The sequence below is a fragment of the Centrocercus urophasianus genome, unplaced genomic scaffold (assembly GCF_019232065.1).
Source record: "Centrocercus urophasianus isolate 14NV4802_14NV808 unplaced genomic scaffold, USGS_Curo_1.0 seq_18, whole genome shotgun sequence".
NCBI lineage: Eukaryota > Metazoa > Chordata > Aves > Galliformes > Phasianidae > Centrocercus > Centrocercus urophasianus.
This window is the reverse complement of record NW_024884733.1, coordinates 18,566,311-18,587,353: the sequence shown is the minus strand read 5'-3', so window position 1 is coordinate 18,587,353 and position 21,043 is coordinate 18,566,311. Positions and strand designations below refer to the sequence as shown.

At 37.2% G+C, this 21,043-nt stretch overlaps 1 protein-coding gene across 1 annotated transcript in view; it reads right to left on the bottom strand.

Moving 5' to 3' along the window:
- PIGK (phosphatidylinositol glycan anchor biosynthesis class K) overlaps window positions 1–21,043 on the bottom strand; it is a 64,188-nt gene that overhangs the window by 1,256 nt on the left and 41,889 nt on the right. The window contains exon 10 of the mRNA XM_042819579.1: window positions 19,687–19,762. Coding sequence (XP_042675513.1) covers window positions 19,687–19,762 — 76 coding nt within the window. The remainder of the gene's footprint in view (window positions 1–19,686; window positions 19,763–21,043) is intronic.

The following is a 21,043-nucleotide window of genomic DNA, read 5'->3' as shown; positions in this document are numbered from 1 at the left end:
GCTCCTTCTGTACGCAGTTACTTAAATAAACATACCTAAACACATAAAAAGCTCAGATTCATTATTAAAGGAGTATCATAACACAAAATAGGATTGTTTTTAATGTCAGTCACATTTCCCAGAGGCCTCATTGAGTCTAACTGCTTTTCCCTAATGGGGAAATATATTCTGCCATTCGAATACCTGTCCCTTCAACAATTTTTTCCATCTTTGGTAAAAAGAAATACACTGCAGTCTGTTTTTTTCTTTTTTTCTAACACACACTTAACAGTAAGGCAAGATAAAACTTGTCTGTCTCCTTCCTCCTCTTCTCATATTTACAAAAGTTTCAGATATTCCACATACTATGAGAAATGGATTGGGGAAGATAAGAGCTGCTGCATGCCCCAAGATCTGTCTCTGTAAGGCTACGGTGAATCCATATGAATGCAAAATTTTAGTCAAGAATATCGTGACAAAAGTATCAGAATTATGGTATTTAAAGGTATAATTCAGCCTGTCATGCCTATGTCAACTCTTGCCCTCAGCAGCTGTGCTTCACACATCTTCTATGCAGACAGAGATGATTTACAATAATAAATACTGAAGTGAGTGCTGAGTTATTTTACTCTGCCTTGCTGAAAGATTTGCACTCTTCTGTCCTTAAACAGAAAGAGGCACAAGGGGCACAAAGCGTATTTTGGTTCCAACACCTTTAAGTCAAATTTAAAATCCTCTGCCAGCAACATGAATAACTTACAAGAGATGGTACTGCTTCAATTTCTGCACAAATTTGCTTACAGAAGCTTGCCTTGTTGTTCTCCAGTAAACATACCAGGTGGCTGGTGAACTTGAAGGCAATAAGGAGCATTTTGCAGCATCTGTTCTTTCAAAACATCTCTTCTACCAAGAAGAAAACAACGTTTGTGGATTGCTCAGCTTCCATCTGCTAAGCTCCATAGATACAACGTTCAGATTTTTGCTTAAGTACCGTGCTTGCACTTAGCAAGTGGCACAAGTGGCCTTGTCTCCTCGGGCATCTGAAGGAGCTGATACCCAGAAATATTCGACATTTCATTTCCTCTGAAACCGGAATCACAACAGGCATTATAATTTACATTTGTAACAACAAACCTACAGTTACAAGCAAAAACAACATATACTGTTTCCTAAGAAGCACTCATCACCTGCAGCAGATGCGTTCCTGCTACTCTGCCACCTCACTGCTATTCACAGCCACGCATCTCCACACAGAGATCTCAGGAAATCAACTCTGAATGTTCAAACAGGCTGCCAGCACACCTCACTGCTGCAGGTAACAGCACACGACACTTCTCCACACAGAGGAACTTTCTTGTTCAAATCCTCCTAATTAACCCATAACTCCATATGCATATTGCAGTGCCCGTTTCATCAATCTCTTTGTACTATCAATCTTCCCTCTCTTGGATCTCAGACAAATTCCTTACCACAAAGTGGCACCTGACCCTTCTAGACAAATGACTTCAATTTGCAGTCAGTGACACTAAAAGCCTCTCTCTCCTATTTTGTATAGATCACATAATTTAATTTCTTTAAAGAATTTATATGAATAAATATTTATAAGGTGATCTATGGGTATGGTTTTACATTCTGTCACACCATGTGCTGAAGGCTGCTCCAGGAAATTCCACAAGGAAACAAAGGCTACTGCAGTCATGTCTCTACACGGGGATATCAAGGGCATAGAAATAATCAGCTTAAAGCCATGTGATGCAGTGCTAAATCATGAAGGATATGTTACTGTTTAAAACATGAAAGTACCCCAAGAAGCATCTGAAGCTATACAAGAGCTTGGTCATCTTAAAAATAAATTACCTGAACAAAAAAGTTTTTACAGACTTGAAGACTGGTAACTGCATGTAAATACTTAACCACAATAAAAGGGCAAAGAAATGCAACTCTGTTGTACATCTGTAAGTCAATAGCGAGGTTAATTGAGCACAAAATTATATCGAAATATGCCAGTACTTTCCATTAGCAACAAGCAGACATCAAAACCTTATGAACACCTGAAAAGGGGTTACACAGATTCATGTCTAAACCATTAAAGCATACCTGCAAGAGCTGGAGGAATACCAGTACTGCAGCCATAAGCAATCCCTAGATAAACTGTCGCTATGCATGAATTAGAAAGCATAAGTGAATACAGACTTTCTTCTAGATTCTTAAATTACAATAATAAATCAATATTTAACATATGAACATGGCCTAATTCAGCATCTTATTCTAGCAAATTTCTCTGTAAGGCAAATTTTTGAAAGTCAGACATTTTTTCACTCACAATAAAATGCTAAATGGACAAAAAATATTAAGTGCTGCAGTATTTTGATTTGCAACTAATTACGTACCTTTACTATGCCTAAATTGATGTGAAAATGTGTATTACTAGAAGACTGCAGGTTTTACTACTTCAAATTTCTGCATAATTTTCTCTTATTTGGAACTTCTCTCGAGCAGCACTGACTCAGGTTATTCTGAATTTCAGTGTAACAGTACCCACATAAGAACTTTGCTAAGCACTGCTTATATTTATTAGGTTTTGTGATTTCTGCTACAATACAACCCCATTAAAACGCCCCCTTCCTCCCCACAATAACAGCTGTAACACACAGGTGAAATGCACACAGAAATGGCACAATGCCTCACGAACAAATACGGTCAACAGCTTAAGGGCCAGTCGTTACTGAATTGCTGGAGATTCCAAATTAAGAAGATAGGTAGCTAAGCAACAGCAAGCTTCCTCCTGTGAACAGTTTTCTGCTGCACTCTCTTTAGTTCTGCTGGATTCATTATTCTGAGAACTTAAGAAACAGTTAACAGGAAGTTGCTCCAAGTACTGTAATTGAGGAGAGGATAAAACAGTGCATTTTCAAACTGGATGGGTCTGCAGGGACCATAATGGAAAGTATCCAAGATTTTCATTGAAAGTGTTTTGTAAAACATACAGTACTTACTATTGCAATTAAAATTAGTTTTATTTAAGAAATAAAAAGCGTTAGATCTGAAGTAGTAATTAAATTAAGAATGGTTTAAATTTATAATGTTAGATCAGAACAGAAATAAGATTTAAAACACCGCATGGAAAACACTTGGATAAATACCATTATGATCTAACCTGTGGTCCACTTCCAGGAGAACTCAACTTTGTATCAGTGTTCCAAGTTAAATACTGTATAGAAAAGTTAAACTCAGAACTCCTATTTGGATGGCAGCAGTAGATAAAGCAATGCACACGGTATAAACACAGCAGTATTACAGGCAGGAATGAAGCCATTTCCAGACAAGAAAAGGACAGGCCAACGCTTCTGTCTATGTCAACAGCTTGTTCTGTATGTAAGAGAGAAACCGGAGTTTCAAAGTGTCCTAAGCCCAGTTTTGGTGATACAAAACACCACCTTGGATCCTGGGGCTTTCTGGCAGGAGCAGCAGCTACTAGGGGAAGCTCTGTGCGTATCTCTCTGTAGATTTCTCCACCTCTGCCAGTCTTGGAGGTCAGCAGGCAGCAGCAGGAAGTAAATCACGTGTGCTGTTTGCCAGTGCAGTGTCCTGCATCATTATCAGGTCATTGGGGTAAATGCTATATATTTTAGGGTGCAGATTTAAAAGTCATTCTCATTTGAATGAGTATTTCTATTTCTTTCACATTACAATACTACAATGAAGATACCTAATTTTATGTTATGGTCTGATTTACAGACCATTACTGAAATCTGGAAAAAAAGGTCTTTGAAATCCAAGGCTGACCTCAGACCTGGGGCTGAAACAGTTCACCTGCTTCTCGACTCAGGAAAAAAACTGATCTCAGGCCGAAGGATATGGAGGAGCCAAATTCCACCACACAGCACACCATGCCAAGAGCCCTTCATGTATTTCTCAGAGACGCTCCATACAAATTCAGGTTTGCTTCCAATTTAAAATTTCAGACCACACAATCATTGTATAATTCTTGTACGCAAACACACGACAAAGTTTAATTTCAGAACAAATTTACATGCATCACAATTAAATCACAGCACAAAACATATCCTCAGAGCTTTTTGTGTAAGTATGCACTTCTAATTTATTGGTTACCATTTTGATTTGTGATCCCCACAGTGGGGTGGGGGAAATCAAATAATTCCAGCCATCTAGAAATAGTTTAATCCTCTTTTGTGCCCATAGCAAGATTACAGTCATAACAGAACTCCAACACAAGCAGTTCCTGTTAATCTGCAAAATATTTTAAAGCCTTTTGTCTAATCTCCTGGTTTGTATTTATTAACCACAGTGCCACGATTACTGATATCTCTAGTGTTAATAAAATGGTGAAGAAAGTTCATTCATCAACAAAAACTCATGGACAACATGAGTTTTACCAACATCTGCACTTTAAATATGTACTTCGAAAATTTTACAGTCACCATAAAACAAATACTGTAGTTTTCATTTCCTTCTAAAATATGTAATCTGTAGGGCTTATTAGAAATGATCCTCTACTTCAAAAATGGCTGCTCATTTGCTATTTTCTACTTTGAGTGTTATCTCTCAGCATTATATAGCACTTTAAAGTGTTTTTGGTGGTTTAACAGTTATTCATTAATCTTCCAACCTCTGACACAACACATAATATACTTCTTATAATCAAAGGGAGCCTTCCCAGCACCTGAGACCCAGTGCAGCTCAATTCCAGACAAGCCAGCGCTCATACGAACAATGCCTGGCAAACAGGGATTGTGCTAAAGGGCCCTCCAAACCAAGATGTGTGATTTGATACAACCAAAGCCAACAAACACAGCTCTGCACTGACAGCTGTAATGATTCACATCTATCTTTGGCAGACTAGCACTGCAGAACTCTTAACTCTGCTGAGGTAAGAGGGCTGAGCTCTTACCTGCTCAGTTACAAGTGCCATTATGACACTTAGAAGCATACATACACTGAAAGATGGAGATTATATATATATATATATATATATATATATATATATATATATATATGTATAAAATCACATCTATTTAAGACCTACTAAGCAAATTATATTTAAATTCGCATTCATTCAATATACTTCTAGGAAGCCACGATCATAATTTTCATAAAAGAGCACTTAAATCCACATCAGATATATGAAATAAATTTGCAAACATTGAGCTTCATGCCAACTGAAACATGCAAAAATAGAAGATAAGCAGAGTAATTAGACAGACTTGATATTAAAAGTTGGCCACCATTACTTCAAGAAGCATCCTTCTCAAAAATGTTTGTAATTAATTTAAACAAGAAGAAGATTATTAGCAAAAACAAGACTAAAGACATTCAGCACATGGTGATAAACTTTCTTGACTGGAGGTGAGAAACTAGGGATTGTGCACTAGTGGCTGCAGCTCCATGGCCAGGACCTCCAAAAACAATCAGATGTAAAAGTGACTCACCTGCTGCAACCCAAATGTTGGGTTAAGCAGACAGAAAAGGCTGTTGCAAAAAAACAAAAGTTGTGAAAAGGGTCTGCAGAGGCTGCTCTTGGGTCAAAGTTATCTTGTATTTATATTTGCTAGAAAGGTGTAAAGTGTGCCAACCCACTCTCACAACTCCATTTTTGGAGCAGCATACACTGCCCACTTTCCCCTAGCGAAGATTTACCTCAAAGTCTTTTACAGGGCAGATGTTGTTGCTACAGCAACTCAAAGCCAGTGGGAGCAGAACCAGAACCAATAACCCAGCTCAACAGAGAAGAGGCCTCACCCTTCCCCATCTGGGAGATGCACACCGGGCAGCCCTGCCTCCTGCCGGGGAGCTCCACCTGGATTTCCCATGGTGTCACTGCCTCAAGGTGAACCCTTCTAAGTACCTGTAAATCAATGGATTCTGAAGCAGTTTTTTTCTTTTCTTTAATCTCATAAAATTAATTGCATGCCTCAAAACTTCCATTATGAAGCAGAATTTTGATCACTCACATTCAAATGAAGTTTTATCTGTTTATATGGAGAAACCATGATGTTCATCAATTGCTGTCAAAGTAGCAGTGACAGTTCTAACCATGCTTTTTTCTTCCTGGATATAACACGAGTAACTCCTCATTCATTTCCAGGTGGCAGGCAATATTAACAACAGATGTTAGACAACATTAGATCTTATACTCAATATGTCATACTGAGTCCAAAATCTAATCAAACACCTTAACAGCTACATTTAAAGAAACTGAAATCCAAATCAATATTCTCTATTAGCGTACTTTTCACTGCTCATTTTTTAAATGTCTCTGGGATCTCTACAACTATAATTTTGAAAGTTCTCCTTTGCCATGAGCTCTGTGTGACATTATACCTGTGCAGGTTTTTCTAGCTGTGGCTTGCACAACTCAAAACTGCATTATAGTTAAGAGGTAGGCATGAGAAAAAAATGGATAGGGGAAGAAGGACTGAGGCAAACACTGCCCACACATTTATATCAGCAAGATCGAACATAGATGTGTTTCTACTGCCACACGTTTTCATTTTCAGTGAGAAATCAGGGTACCACAGCTGCTGATAGATCTGTTTCCCATCACAACCCTGCTTTTAAAAGCAATTGTTGTCTGTAGTGCTTTTGCACTCATGTGCCAGACAAGTATTCTCACCCAAGTTTATGTTGCATATACTCTCCCTGTGAGCAGAAGGAAAAAAAAAAAAGCTAAAGGAGTAAGAACTCTTCTGAAATATCAACTCAAAACTTTTGGCAGTTCTAGCTGCTATACAGCCTTGAAAACAAATCATAAAACATGGAAGCAATACAGGAACTTACCTCGTGGTTGCACATAATTAGACTACAACAGAAAGCCATTTATGTTACACCTCATGTGTCAAATAACAAAGAGACCCTGAGAGCAGATTCATTCCTGTAAAGAGTTTTTGTTGGCAGCTGCCATTGAGAAAGAATGGCAGATTTATGGTGTCATAAATATTCAGTGTTCCTGTTCCCCCATATCATTTGCATGACACCAGTTCATCAGTCAGATGCGACCTGGGGCTCAACAGTCCATCTTTCTGGAAGAATGAATGAGTGAGTATAGCTGAGCACGTACCCCCACAGATAAACCCATCAGTACGTGCAATACCAGCACTGATCTGAAAGGTGAGTCCTTTAAAAAGATGAAACCACAGATCTTCATATCTAACAGCAAACCAGTTCCCCTTTAGCTTCCTCCCACCTAAATTAACCACTGGTTATTGCCCTACTGGTGCCACGCTGTCACTCAGTCCCATGTAAGTACTAATGGTCTGACAGCCCTTTATTCGTAGATGGACTTTCAGAAGTCTTTGCACGCAATCCTTCTGAAAACACGAGATCCCTCTCTAGCTCAAAGCGTCCCTCCGCTGGAGCTGGGTTTCTCCAGGAACTCTGAGTCACAAGAGACAACATGTAGGGAAAGGGTGCTGGGAGCAGAGCGGCTGAGGGCAGGTAAAGCACGACAGAAGTGTCTGCCTGCACGAAACTGAACCGCACACACACACATACAGGATTTCCAGGAGAACAACGAGACAGGATGCTGTCCTATCTGCTCAACAATATAATCAGAGCTCTCCCATTCCTGGAGTCTTCATTCATTTACCCCTTCCACCCATTCTTAAAATGGAAATTATTTCATCAAATTTCAACTCTCTGAATTATTTAGGAAAACAATTCCAGACAGAGCACCAAAGAGCAGCCTGCCAATATCTCTATCTCCAGCCATTCATCAGTCCTGTCAAGAGCTTGTGAGCTACACTGCCATGCTCCTCGCAGCACGCTACTGAGGGGTAAACAAACTATAATTAACTTAACACAAAGTATCACCAACAACACCTCACTGAGTTACATGGTTAAATGGGATAAATGTGTGAATATATTTGTAGCTAACAGTGCCATCACCTGAGGAAAAATGTTCAGCAAAGTATCCACCATCACAGGCAGCTCCACAAAATATGTCAAGCTAAAATTGATAACATTCTATTCTGTCCTTACCAGTGTAAGTTTATTCTAACAGCTACTTCTTATCCTGCATGCATTCAGAAGAAATATAGCCGATAGAATGAAAAAAATGGAAAACTATTACTGTTAATTTCACTATTCACTGAAATAAACACTGTCTAGCAGAGAAACTTCCATGTGTAAACAGTAAAATGTAATGATTAAAAAAACCAAACAAAGTTATGTGAGAAACCGAAGCATTACAGAGCACTGAACTGACACCAGAACACTGAAATTAAACTTTGCATCTTGGACAACCCACTGTAACTTCAGTAATCCGTTTCCTATAGAAATGTTCTGATCCTGCACCTTTTTAGTGACAGGTAAAACAAAGCACAGAATGTAGTCTTAGGCTCAAATTGCACACGCCTCCACCAAAAGCACACTAACAGTATTTTTATACCCCGCGCCACCGAGAGTAAGCAATTGTTTTAACAAATACTTTGCCCTTTGCCTGTGGATCTAACAAGGTCCCCTCCTCCACCTTTTGCCTTGCCTGGGCTGCAGAGTGAAGAGGAATTGTGCAGGGCTTCATCTACAGAGGCTGCTCTGGAAATACTGCCTCCTATTTATTTCCATGGAAACTACAACTGATGCAAAGAGTGCAATAACACAATTCAATAGAGCACATTCTCAGCTACAAAACACTCTTTTCAACATAGTCAATACCATTAGCTGTACCATTACGTGTTACGATACAGACAAGATTGATAATTAAATTCCATAATAATTAACAAAATAAGTGCAATAGCTCTGCATTCTTTGATATTTTCAGCATCTTTAATAGAATCAATGCTTATATTAAAAGGCAATGAATCAAGTTATTAAAGTAACATTTTTTCATACAAATCTTTATTGCTGCTGCTGACCATGATGCTAATGAGCATGACAGTTTCTACAACCCCAAAATTCCAGTGCTAGGAATTATATGTTCACACTTAATTTTTTTGTGGCTTAGCTGTCTTCATCTAATATCAGTATTTTGTACTTGGACGTAATTTAGAATAGGGGAACCACTCTTATAAAACTATTTCAATCCGTTAGGCAAATTTTCTCACTACGATATGAAAACTGTCAACTACTTAATTAGCACACCTACTTCTCCCAAGCCTCTAAGTGCACCTCAGCTATGTTTTATGATGGCCCAAGGACAAGAAATAAAAAAGAAACCACAACACATCAATTATGTCTCTACTCAATTGTACAACTATTTTAAAATGTGTGAACAGTTAAGACAAAATTGAAAAATTACCATAATAGGCTTTTGACACTTCCCTGCTTAAGCAAAAATTAATTCTATCTCCCTGTTCTTAATGCAAAGCCTTTATAATTTTACTAATCTCAAGTTCCCACAAGCAGGAACACAATACTTTCAAGCACAAGAGTATGAGGCTTGGCATCTCCTCTTTTTAGTTATGCAGTTTATTTGATGGAAGTCTAAACCGCTAAGCCTCCCTTTGTGCTTAATATAAGCCATCCTCAGTGGAAATACAAGTTAATTTAAGTGAAATGAAGTTTTAGGAAGAATGAATTCTCTTGCACAGAAAGCTTCCCTAAAAGAAAGCTTTCTTAAAGCAGCATCTGTTTCCTGAGTTGCTCTAGAACCAGGAATAAAAAATAAACTAAAACAAAGAAAGACTTATAAAAGTTATTTTTCCTTGTGAACATCATAAATGTAAAAAGCCACCTAATGGAACACCTTACTTATCATTTTCCTACATGTTTTCAGTTTCATCTTATCACGCATGAAGAAGCTTTATCAGCATAACGAATTAGTGTGTTCTAAGCATAAGAACTTTCTGTTTTATTACCAGTGATTATTATTATGCTCACTGCTTATGTTACAAAGTAAATCTAATATATTGCTGGCATGCATTTCCAGATACAATAAGGTGTGTGGATCACACACTAAATTTACAGAGTTATTTCATAATTTTCTTTACCCTCCACCACAGTTCATATATTTGTACATCAGATGCTACACTGCAGCAGCACATGGTGTGTTATGATGCCTACAAATCTATTAAGGTCACAGAAAGCCTGTGCATATATTTAGCCTATTCCCATGTGAGTCAGAAGTATATTATTTGCATACCATTATGCACTGAAAACCTATTCAGTTATCCCCACTGGAGACAACACTCCACAGTGACCTAAATAGTATTCACTTTCCCAATATTTGCAGGAATACCAAATAAATGGAACCTAGTGCAGATAGACCCAAAAAGAGACGAACATCTAAGAATCCGGGCTTATGAATGACCAATGATCCAATGATAATGAATGGAGATCAGTGCATAACCAAAGAGAAAAGAAAAAAATAAATCACATGGATGCAATGAATGGTGAAAAATGTAAATTTTTCTTAACAGAGGACTGTAACACTGCGACTGAAAGCAATTTTCAGAGAGAATTTTTCTAAGAAAGCTCTGATGTTGCCCAAGCTTATTACAAGCACAAAGGTGGGTAAAGAGACTCAAATCACAGAAAAATCACATTAAAAAAAAAAATAACTTCCCTACATTGTCAGCAACAGCAGCAGTTCTAATATCAGCTGCCCAAAACAGAGCAGGATAGGTATTGATATTTATCTGTAGCAGTCCTCAATTCACATGACGCTAACAACTGAAACTCCTGGACACACACACACACACACACACACACACACACACTGCTCCTTCCTAACAGCTGCAATATCATGCATACCTCACAATAATCCCAAACATGTACTAAGGTGTAGTTACTGTCCTCCTAATTTATATTCCCGCTATAATTAAGGTATTTTGATTAAACATCTAACAACTCGCTCGCTCTTTTTGTCATTCTTCCTGACCTTAATATAGGTCAACAAGGGGAGCATACAAACAAAGCATTGATGCACTTTGTGCAGAAAGTCAGGACAGATTAACATAACAGTCCTTCATGGCTTTATACAAATAAAATCTCTCACTGTTAACTTTATTTTGCTTGTTGCCAACATGCTATATGAAGTTTACTTTAAGCTGTAAGCAATTTAGAACCTGTCTCTTTCTGTAAAGCTCTAAGCATATTTACAGCACAGTATAAACAATAACCACTGTCTTAAAATCATGACTGTGGGCAGGCTGTAAAGTGCAATAAAAGGTGATCATGGCACGATCAAGACAAAAGCCAAGATAAAATGTATAAAGATTGATATAATATATTAAAAGGTTTGTGCATATAGGATCATGAAACACATACAGAAAAACAGCTTACATATTTTCTGTCTGAATCAGGCACATAAGGAAATATAACAGTTCTTAGAGCTTATGGTCATACAGCTACTAATGACCCTCCAGATGCAGTCACCTGTAGTTCAGATGAATAAACCACGAAGACACATAGCACTCTCTGAAGCCTGACATGTTACAGTCACTTCTTGAACCTCTTCCTTCATTTTAAATCTTAGGTAATGCTTTACAAGTAAATTATTTCAGAAATTATGTCTTAAAGAAGCTGCAGCTCCAACATGGCACCTCTAACAATTACAGCTACTTGAGTCCCTGGGTATCTTCTCATATATTTTTAACAGTACATCTGACAGTTCTGCATGCTGGTCATATGAAAATGATATTTCATAAGCCCTATACATTAAATGAATGACACCACATTCACACATAATGCCTCATATTATCACTATTCTCAAGCACAAGCTGAGCACTCCCATAATATGTACAAAGGTCTCTAATTAATTCCCATACCTACTTTCCAGAGTAACAATTAGTTTCTCTCTCACCTACTCATGAGAAATATAGACAAACATTTTCAAGCAATATATGTATACTTTACCAGTTTTGGCTTATACCATCTATTTTAGATGGCCTCAGAAACTCTGTAGTCAAGCCAGGCTGAAACATGTCTTGCAATACTTATAGCAAGAAAAAAAAAACAACCACCCTCAATCTCCAGTGCTTCTGAGCAGCTGGGACAGGTCATGCATGGCAAAGCCACCCTTCCCTGGCATACAGAAAATGTTCAATGCTGTATTTCTACCAGGAAACAGTTAAAAGCAAGAACCCCACAACTGACTGCTAGGTGCCTCACGCAAGCTACCTTTCAGTGCATTTGCTCATTCAATCCATTGTATTCAGCCATAATTGGAAGAATTTAATACTACATTCAGTTCCCCTGTAATGCTCGGTCAGCAACAAAAAAACTAACGCTTTTTCTCTGGCTCTAACAAGCAGTGTTGTGTGCAGACAAAAGAAGAATTCCCCATGCATGAATATTTTGGTAGTCAATCCTTATGGAAATGAATTTCCTTGTAATTACTGCTAAATTTTTAAGATTTAGAAAGCAGCATCTGAAGGAAAAATAATTCCAAAATAGTTATCTTTATTGTGTCACAAAGACTGAGAGATTCCACCTAATGCTTCAATTTAATTAAGAGATAAAGAAGCAAAACTTCAAGACTGTGGTTGAGAAACGGAAAAATAATGATTCTGAATAGGCAGAGTGATCACCTGCAGCAGTCCTTTAATGGGAAGAGGGAAGAAAAGAGACAGCTTTATACTGTGTCTCAGTTTCCAGAACATTTCCCATCATGTTCAGGTGAAAAGCATAACAAAACAGAGGTAGCTGAGCCTTGCCTGTAAAAGCAGACCATCACTGATTTATGCTAACTCCTTATCATTGTATCCTGTGATCAGGAAGAACAGATGAGAAAAACAGCAGCACATTAAAAAAAAAAAAAATTCAATATTTATTTTTTTTACAAAAATACTTTATGCTACCCTTAGAAATATGCTCTGTTTCAAGAGTACTAGGACATCACTTATGAGACTTCTGACTGAGGGTAAAAAGAGTATCGACCTTGCTTGTGTGTATTAATGGCTTACACAGAGGATACTGAGCATCATCACTCCTGCTGCAGTAATTCTAGATGAAGAACTGCCTGAAAATGTTGCAGGTTTAATGCTTGCCACTGAAGATCTGTAGCAGTTATAACCAAGTCAAGAATGTGTTTGGTGATTTCTTGGGATGAGCCAGAGAAAATAGGGGACTATTACATTACATTACATACATACATACTATTACATACATTATTACATTATTTTATTTTTGTAAATTATTAATAGAAAATAGTACTATTAAAATAATTACACACTCTAGATTTAATGGTACACATTACATACATTGCATGGCTCACATATGGCACAAATCAGCCTTAACATCAGAAGCAGCACTGGGGAGTAAATATCCATGCACCTACTTGTATCACACTGCTGACAGGAAGGCCTTTGTGCCCTGCTTTGGTGGCAGTAACATGTGCAGTTAACAGCTTCTGACAGGTTTGTTTTGCTCCTTCTGAACAGAAAGTTTTATCCAAAGTAGCATTAAATGAAGCCAAAACAAATTTAAACAATTGCAACACTGAGAGAAATTTAATCCATATTATGTATCTCACCTGGAGGAAAAAAGCAAGTTCTTATTTACTAGATAACATCCAGTTATGATTCCACTTCACACCACATCCATGAGAGCTGTAAAATGCAGGCAAACTACCACTAGGTTACAGAATTCACAAACTTATTTAACATAGATGAGAAAGAAAACTACTGCAAAAAAAAAACAACGTATTAGAACACTCTATTTTCTAACTTCAACACACTCCAAGAGCCAGAGATGAAGGGCTGGTTCAACAAAAGATGTGCAACACAGCTGGATTTTGTTCTGTGCATGAATGGAGTCAGAACAGCTGAGCCCTGAAGGGAGCTCAGGTCAGCTGGTGAGGAAGAAGACATCCACAGACTTTCCTGACATGAATCAGAAACATCTTTTTTCACCTCTAGTCCACTACAGAGAGACATGAACATCAGAACACGTTGCTGCTCTTGGCGTACTCCAAAAAGGCCATAGGAAGCAGCACAGCATTAAGAGCACAGCACCATTCTAAGCATGCTGCTGGTGCTGCTCCAAACCACAAAAGTAAAACCTAAGCCAGACAGGTGTCCCAGAGTAAGGCAACACGATGCAAGGCTTTTGCCTACCTAATGAAATAGACTGCAGGTCGCCCTGTGTTGGCTAACATCATATTTCATTAAAATGAAATTGGATTTTGAATCTATAACATGAAAAATTTGATTTTTTAATCATCACCTTCCCCAAAAATCAGTTCTCAGAAAGAAAACTTTCCTGAGAAGTCCTGTGACTGTCCTAAGACTTGCAAAACAAAACAAAAACAAAAACAAACAAACCAAAAAAAAACACCCAAAACAACAACAAAAAAAGGATCTTCTGATGAAATGTCACATTTCACCTCTGACAGCATCCCACTGGATACAGTGACCAGGCTTTTATAAAAGCAAGCTATGCTTTGAAGTCATTTTTAAACATATGTACAGGGATGGATTTTCAGAGAACATATAAACAGCAGAGTCTAAAACTTTACACATCCAGACTGACATATCTTAGTATCACAAGGTGCTTTTGAACCCTCTAGCGTGTAAAGACACCAGAAAAAGCAAGTATCAATTATCAAAGTACTTAGAAATTTTTAAAATAAATTATTATCCATAAAACAAAATTACTGTCCACATCAAAAACAAATAAATACTCGTGCTACGATTGTTCTAATCAGCACTTTGCATGCTTGACTACAGTTCTGAACATCCCTCACAGTCTCCATAAAGTGCAAATAGGAATCAAGAGTCCACCAACAGACAGAACCAGGCCAAGCGCAAGGCCTCTCCTTGAACATAACTGCCAAAGGGCAGCAATGGGGTAGGGGAAGGCACCAGTGTGACCCCGGAACATTAAAGTTATGCTTTACTGACAATGTATCAACATGTAATTTCTCAAATCAGGGTTAATTTCTCAAAGACACAACTTAAAATTCATGTTTGTGAATATATTCGATACAGAGCTAAAATTGTTGTGTTATAGGCAATCAAAAACACTTCAAAAACTTACACATGTTGCTTTCTATTCTCCTAATATTGTTTCAACAATTTCTGCCAAATGTTGCTATAGAAAATCTCTCCCAATTAAACTAGCATGACATAGTAGTAACACTGATGAATGCAATAAATTTACATTGCTCTACTAGAAGAGAACAAAGTCCCAAGAGTGAATAAACACTAAATTCCAAGCAAAAAGGATTTTTTTAGCCAATATTTACAGAACTCCAGAAACTATGGAAACTTAAACCTTCTTGGAAGACTCAGTATAGAAGTGCACTCATCTCTGATGGCCATCAGCCTGTCTGTCTGTAACTCTGAATATTCCTTTCCCATCTTTTCTCTTGAATTTCTTACCTCATTTCCCTCATTGTGGACCCCAGTCAATATCCCCAAGCTGGACTTGATGGGGCAAGTTCCTAATGCCCACTGAGTCTAAACTGAGCGAAGCTAATCGTACAGTTCCAAAGGGTGCTCACATGTTTTGCTCAACTGGGATGTTTAATAAAAAAGCACAGGATGCACACAGAGGTTGTGGAGTCTCCTTTTCTGGAGATATTCAAGATCCACCTGGACACCCACCTGTGCAACCTACTTCAGCAGGGGCACTGGACTCAACGATCTCTAGAGGTCCCTTCCAATCCCTACAATTCCGATTCTACAATCAACACACCAGAGCTAGCATGCTCTTATGGTTATCTCCTGAGATACAAAAGGCATTTTCCATTGAAGCTTCTACAGAGAGAGGCTACAGTAATGCATTGGTTAAAAACGTCACAAAACAAACATGTACCACCTAAAAGAAATTTCATCCAATTTCATTGGGAAATCTTCACAACATTTTCTCATGCATTTCCCCACATGAGAAAGCATCCAGAAACCCTTTATTTTACGTAAATCTGAAACTGTAAGCCAGGTCAATTTTTAATCCCTGCCAAGAGTAAGAGGTTGGTTTCCTGAAATACCATCCTGTTTTAACAGCGTATTAATTTATCTGCTTAATATTTTACCATGGACTAAAATAAATATGTATGCAAGCTGATTCTATTCTCAATTTGCTGTTTCATTTTGTTTTCAATTATAACATCAGAAAAATCTGGCATTTATCCATTGAAATATGCCTTTCATCAATAAAACATTCTTCCATCAGTAAGACACCTGTAACAATTTAAATCTCTTCAATATCCTAAATCTCAGTTAGGCAAAATATATTACTGCACAGTGACATTCATAGCATGAGCACTGTCACTGAAGTTAAGTACTTTTATTAAAATGCCATGCTGAATTGGAGGCTCAGCAATGAATATCCTTAATGATATATAAAAACAATCTTCTCAAATGCAGTTTTGCTTATTCTTTCAATAGACCTATTTTCACTAAAGTCAAACACAGAGTGAATAGCTCTCTTTTTTCTCCAGCTTTTGGCCTTACTTTTCATAAACTCATCCTATGCAGTTGCATTGCACACATTACGGTACACAAAGAATCTCATTTTAGAAGGCTACCCAAGGTAGGCACTCCTCTGAAAGCTTAACTTTTCCCATTTTTGAAGTATATATTGACTATATTCCTCAACTGGTATATATATATCTTTAAAGTTCAGTTAAATACACATGTTCTTCCTTTTTTTAATTTTCCTTCCAAAATAGAGAAAACTATTTATTTTGTTTACAAATGCCTAATTTTGGTACACATCTAAAAATGGCTTAAATGTTACTATTTGTTTTCATTCTACTGTTTAATTTCTTTTCTTCACATCTGTCTTTTTAATTGACCGTGGTCTAACTACATTGGACATTAACATTTGTCTGAGAACAGGAACCGGGAATTTTATGGGGTTTTCATTCTTTTGTTTTTATGCTGCCTACAGTAATAATTACTAGTACCATAAAGTTTAAGATCAAACTCCAAATCAGATTATTGTTGTCCTTTCGTTACATATTTTAGGATTTAATCCATCTAATTTTTCCTTATGGAATTGACAGATCAGAAATCAAAAAAGTACTTTCTCTTGGCCAGTATAGTATTTTTTAAAATACCAGACATTAAGTACTGAAGAGTATGTTAGAAGTCATGTGTAAATTCCCAAGGAAACTGTGCAGGGTCTTACTAATGTTCAAGAGCATAAATTAACAGTGGAATTTGGATAAAATTAGTGGCCATGCTGGCTGCTACATAAATAAAACGCACCTTGGCATTACATGGATTTAGGATAACTGTCTCCCTTTGGGAAGTTTTAACATGTACTTAATACAACTACAAATCCTGATTTATGCAACAGAATCATTTGCAATCTTCACTGCTATTCCTAGCTAGTGGTAAGATACAGACAAGTTAACAAGAAAAAAAGGCCCAGAATTAACAGTGATTAACTTCAGATAAAGATTAACACCACAAACAGCATTCACTGTTTTTATTCATGCTATCTCTTTTACTTTCAAAGTAAAACAGAAATATTTGTTCTTATAAACTGAACATGGTCCTTGCCTTATGTTCCAATTATCAAAGGTCCCTCCGAAGCAATACATTACAAACTTAGAAATGCTAATTCACTTGCACACTGGTGAAGAGTATCCTTAGCTGACTACAGCTAAGTGCCTCAAAAACGGCAGCAACAACACAAAATCAGGACACGATGTCTGATTCCTGACATGATAACAATGGTCATTTTATTATGTTTCTTTACATCAAAGACATTTCTAGTTATTTTAGGACTGAATTGCTGCTTTGTGTGGATTGGACCTACATTACTGGTAAATTTGTTATAGCAAACAAGAATATATAAAAGCATATTTTTGCCTTTCCACAGTGTAATATTCTATTACTGCAGTATAATACACAGTAGCTAAATGAACCCTTCCTTGGTTATTGCCCACCCAAGGTTGTAAAAATATTACTATGACATTTCATCCGGTCAACCATCTTAAAAGGTTAATTCTGTTTCCTATTTGAGATTTTTCTCTAGGTGAGATATTCTGTGCAGTTTCTATTTACTGATTCCAAACAACCCCCAAACTGTTTCATTGCTCACTCTCACTGTTCAGAACATATTGACTGGCTGCTTGCTCTGCTGTTTAATTCATTTATGCTGAGAGTCAGGCATGAAGGCAGAATTTTAAATGTGACATTTGCGGGCTGTTGGGTCATTTGAAGCCCTGACAACACCAGGGAGTTCCTGACATACAAACTGGTCCTGATTTCCAATCTTCCATGTTCTGAACACATCAGATATTCCTCCCAGAGGTGCAGATTTCAGCCAAAAGTTTTTAAATCCCTTGTGCTTACATCTTGCAGAAAAGACCTGTACAGTTTAAAGTTTTAAAATAGAGCTTGTGCTTCTTTCCAGGTAAAACCAGCATTGCCTGCAGCATGCAACACAACTGCTCATAAACACCAACTGACAAAGGTATTTCAAAAGATCTACAATAATAATTATATTTGGACATTTCTTCCTGATTATTCTCATGTGTTCAAGCCAGCTCAGGATGACATCACAGCTTTATTTAACATTGCTGATTTGGCTTATTACTATCCTGATCAATATCATCTCCCAGTTTCCTAAATGGAAGTTTTTGTTGTCTCAAAAGACTTGGTGGACTACACCATTTTTTTTATCTCCTACGGGGGACTATCATAATGCTCCCCAGCTTTCAGGTCTATCTTTCATTGGGTACCTGATTACTTGAAGGATTCCACACTGTTGAGATACTATTAAGAAAGCAGTAATCTGACCTATTAATTCCTAAATTAGGGAAATCACAATTGCCTGTCCCTGAAGCAGGCCTAGCATCTACAAAGTTCAAAAAACAAAATTCTGAGACAAAATTCCAAATGACTGCAACTGAATAGGTCTTCTTGCTTTCTTTCAAACATCACCAAGAACAGAGATGCAAAGCCTCAATATTCAGGTTTTACAGTATGTCTCACGTTTTATGGATGTTACTTAGTCATCAGTCTTTCCACACAGTACGCAGAGTCCACTGTGGCTAACAGCCAGCCATCAGGCTTCAGAAGACATACGAATAAAGGCTGGGCATCTCATCTATCAGCAGGATGGACTGTGTGAACTTTGAGAAAAGAGCAAGAAGGGATTATAGAATCTTCTGCAGAAGAAATCTCTTCCTCCTTCTTGCCATAAGTTAACTAAAATTAGATATGCTATAATTAAAAACGTAGCCTGCCTTTCAATTCCAGCCCCAACTCCCTCATTAGAGTGTCTGAATCAATGGAAAAGCATTGATTTGAAGTAAGGACACAGTAGGCACAATCTAGGCAAAATCTCAATCTCTGTTCTCTGTTGTGAAAAACAAAAAGCAAACAAAGACCTGTGCAAAGCAGGAAGTATGATGACACTGCTGCAGTTGGAAGCAGAAATACTGCCAGCACCTCATTCAGAAGGGGACATTATTTTCCCCTCTCAACGCTTCATAATTCCACAACAGCGATTCTATAGTTTGTCTGCTTTTTTGGGGAGCAGGAATATGATTTGGGAAAATACTCAAATTAGACAAAATTCATGGATTTTTTTTCTTTAACATCAGTACATACAACAATTTTAACAGTAACCTCTGAAGTGACAACTGTGTCATACAGCAAGTTATCATTTCATTGCCATGTTCTGAATAAGCCTTTTATGATTTAATGGTTGTCATCTGAACAAGAGTGTGTTGTTTTTACATACTTCTAGCACGAGCTCATTGATTTTGCATGACCTAGAAAAGCAGTTAGAATATTACAGATGTTGTTTATTCTCAAAGAAATTCCTCAAAATAGAAAGACTTACCTGGTGTATTATCTGAGCCACCGGAAGCTGATCAGCATATTTAAGTGGTTCTGTTGCCAACACATCCTTTGGCAGCCTGGGAAGAAATGAAGAATTGACTTATCAAAGTCAAAAAAATGTTTGCTAAATGAAATTACTGAAATTTAAGAATTTCAGGTATACCCCAGATACCAAAATTCTAGAAGTGATATTGTTTTGATTACAATGAAACAAAAGGATCTTCTTACGTAGCTGAGTAAAATAATAAGCTCACTATAAACGAACGTTAATATTATTGTAGAGTTTTTTCACAACAGAAGCAGATAAATCAGCAATTCAGTGGCAGAAATCCATGAAAATCTCTTAGTTTAGTATCAAATGAACAAAGCATTGGTGAAAAATGGATCGAAAATCCCACAGGCAAGAAGCCTTATGAGTTCACAAAGCAGATCAGGATTGTTAATAGCACAAGATTCTTCACTCTATCCTGCCAACATAACTCAAATATGACCACCTCAAAAGGCAAGAGGGTTTGTTTACTCTTTCTTCTTTTCCTGCCAGTGCATATCAGTATCCAGCTGATGACTTAAACAACACAATGTTTCTGCATTAGAGAGCAGAGCAACATATATTATCTATTTCAAACAACAAGATGTTTCAAAAAAAAAAAAAAATTGATGTTTCAAAGAACATCAAATTCGGGAGCAGAATACTTCACCAACAAAATGCATCATACATCTCTAAGTTTCAAACAAACCACAGCTACAAATGAAAATGCAGGATCCATATGCATGTTCTCAAAAGAATATTTAAACAATAGTAAACGAGTACAAAAGTATGTTTTAAACCCTTTAATCATAGTACTTTGTTTAACTGAAACTCACAGCATTTGCTAAATTTTTAAAATATCATTCAAGGTTTTATCAGTTCCTTTAAAGAGCTCTAGGCATAGGAAGCACAGCAATATGAGAAGAAATGAAGGAAAAATGATCTCTACAAAACAAAACCCTTTCTACAAAATTAAATTGGAATTACTGTCAGTCAAAAACATTGGCCAAAATGCTATTTTGCAAGTTCAGGTTACTAACTTATACTCATTTAATTCAAAACTGATACGAGGGCTTGCAGGGTTATTCTAGCTGCAGACTGGCTGCCAAGCATGAGACAGAAACTACAGACTGCCTCTGCAATGATAAAAGAGAAAACCATAAATGCACATCTCTTCCCTTTTCAACTTCTGAATTTTTGTTGTGGTTTGGAGCGCTTTTAAGTTTCACATAAGAGGCTGAATGAAAGAAAATTAAATAAGCAAGCTGTTAACTACTGAATTTGGTCTACTGAAACAGCTGATTTACTTACAAGGTTTTTACAAGGGACT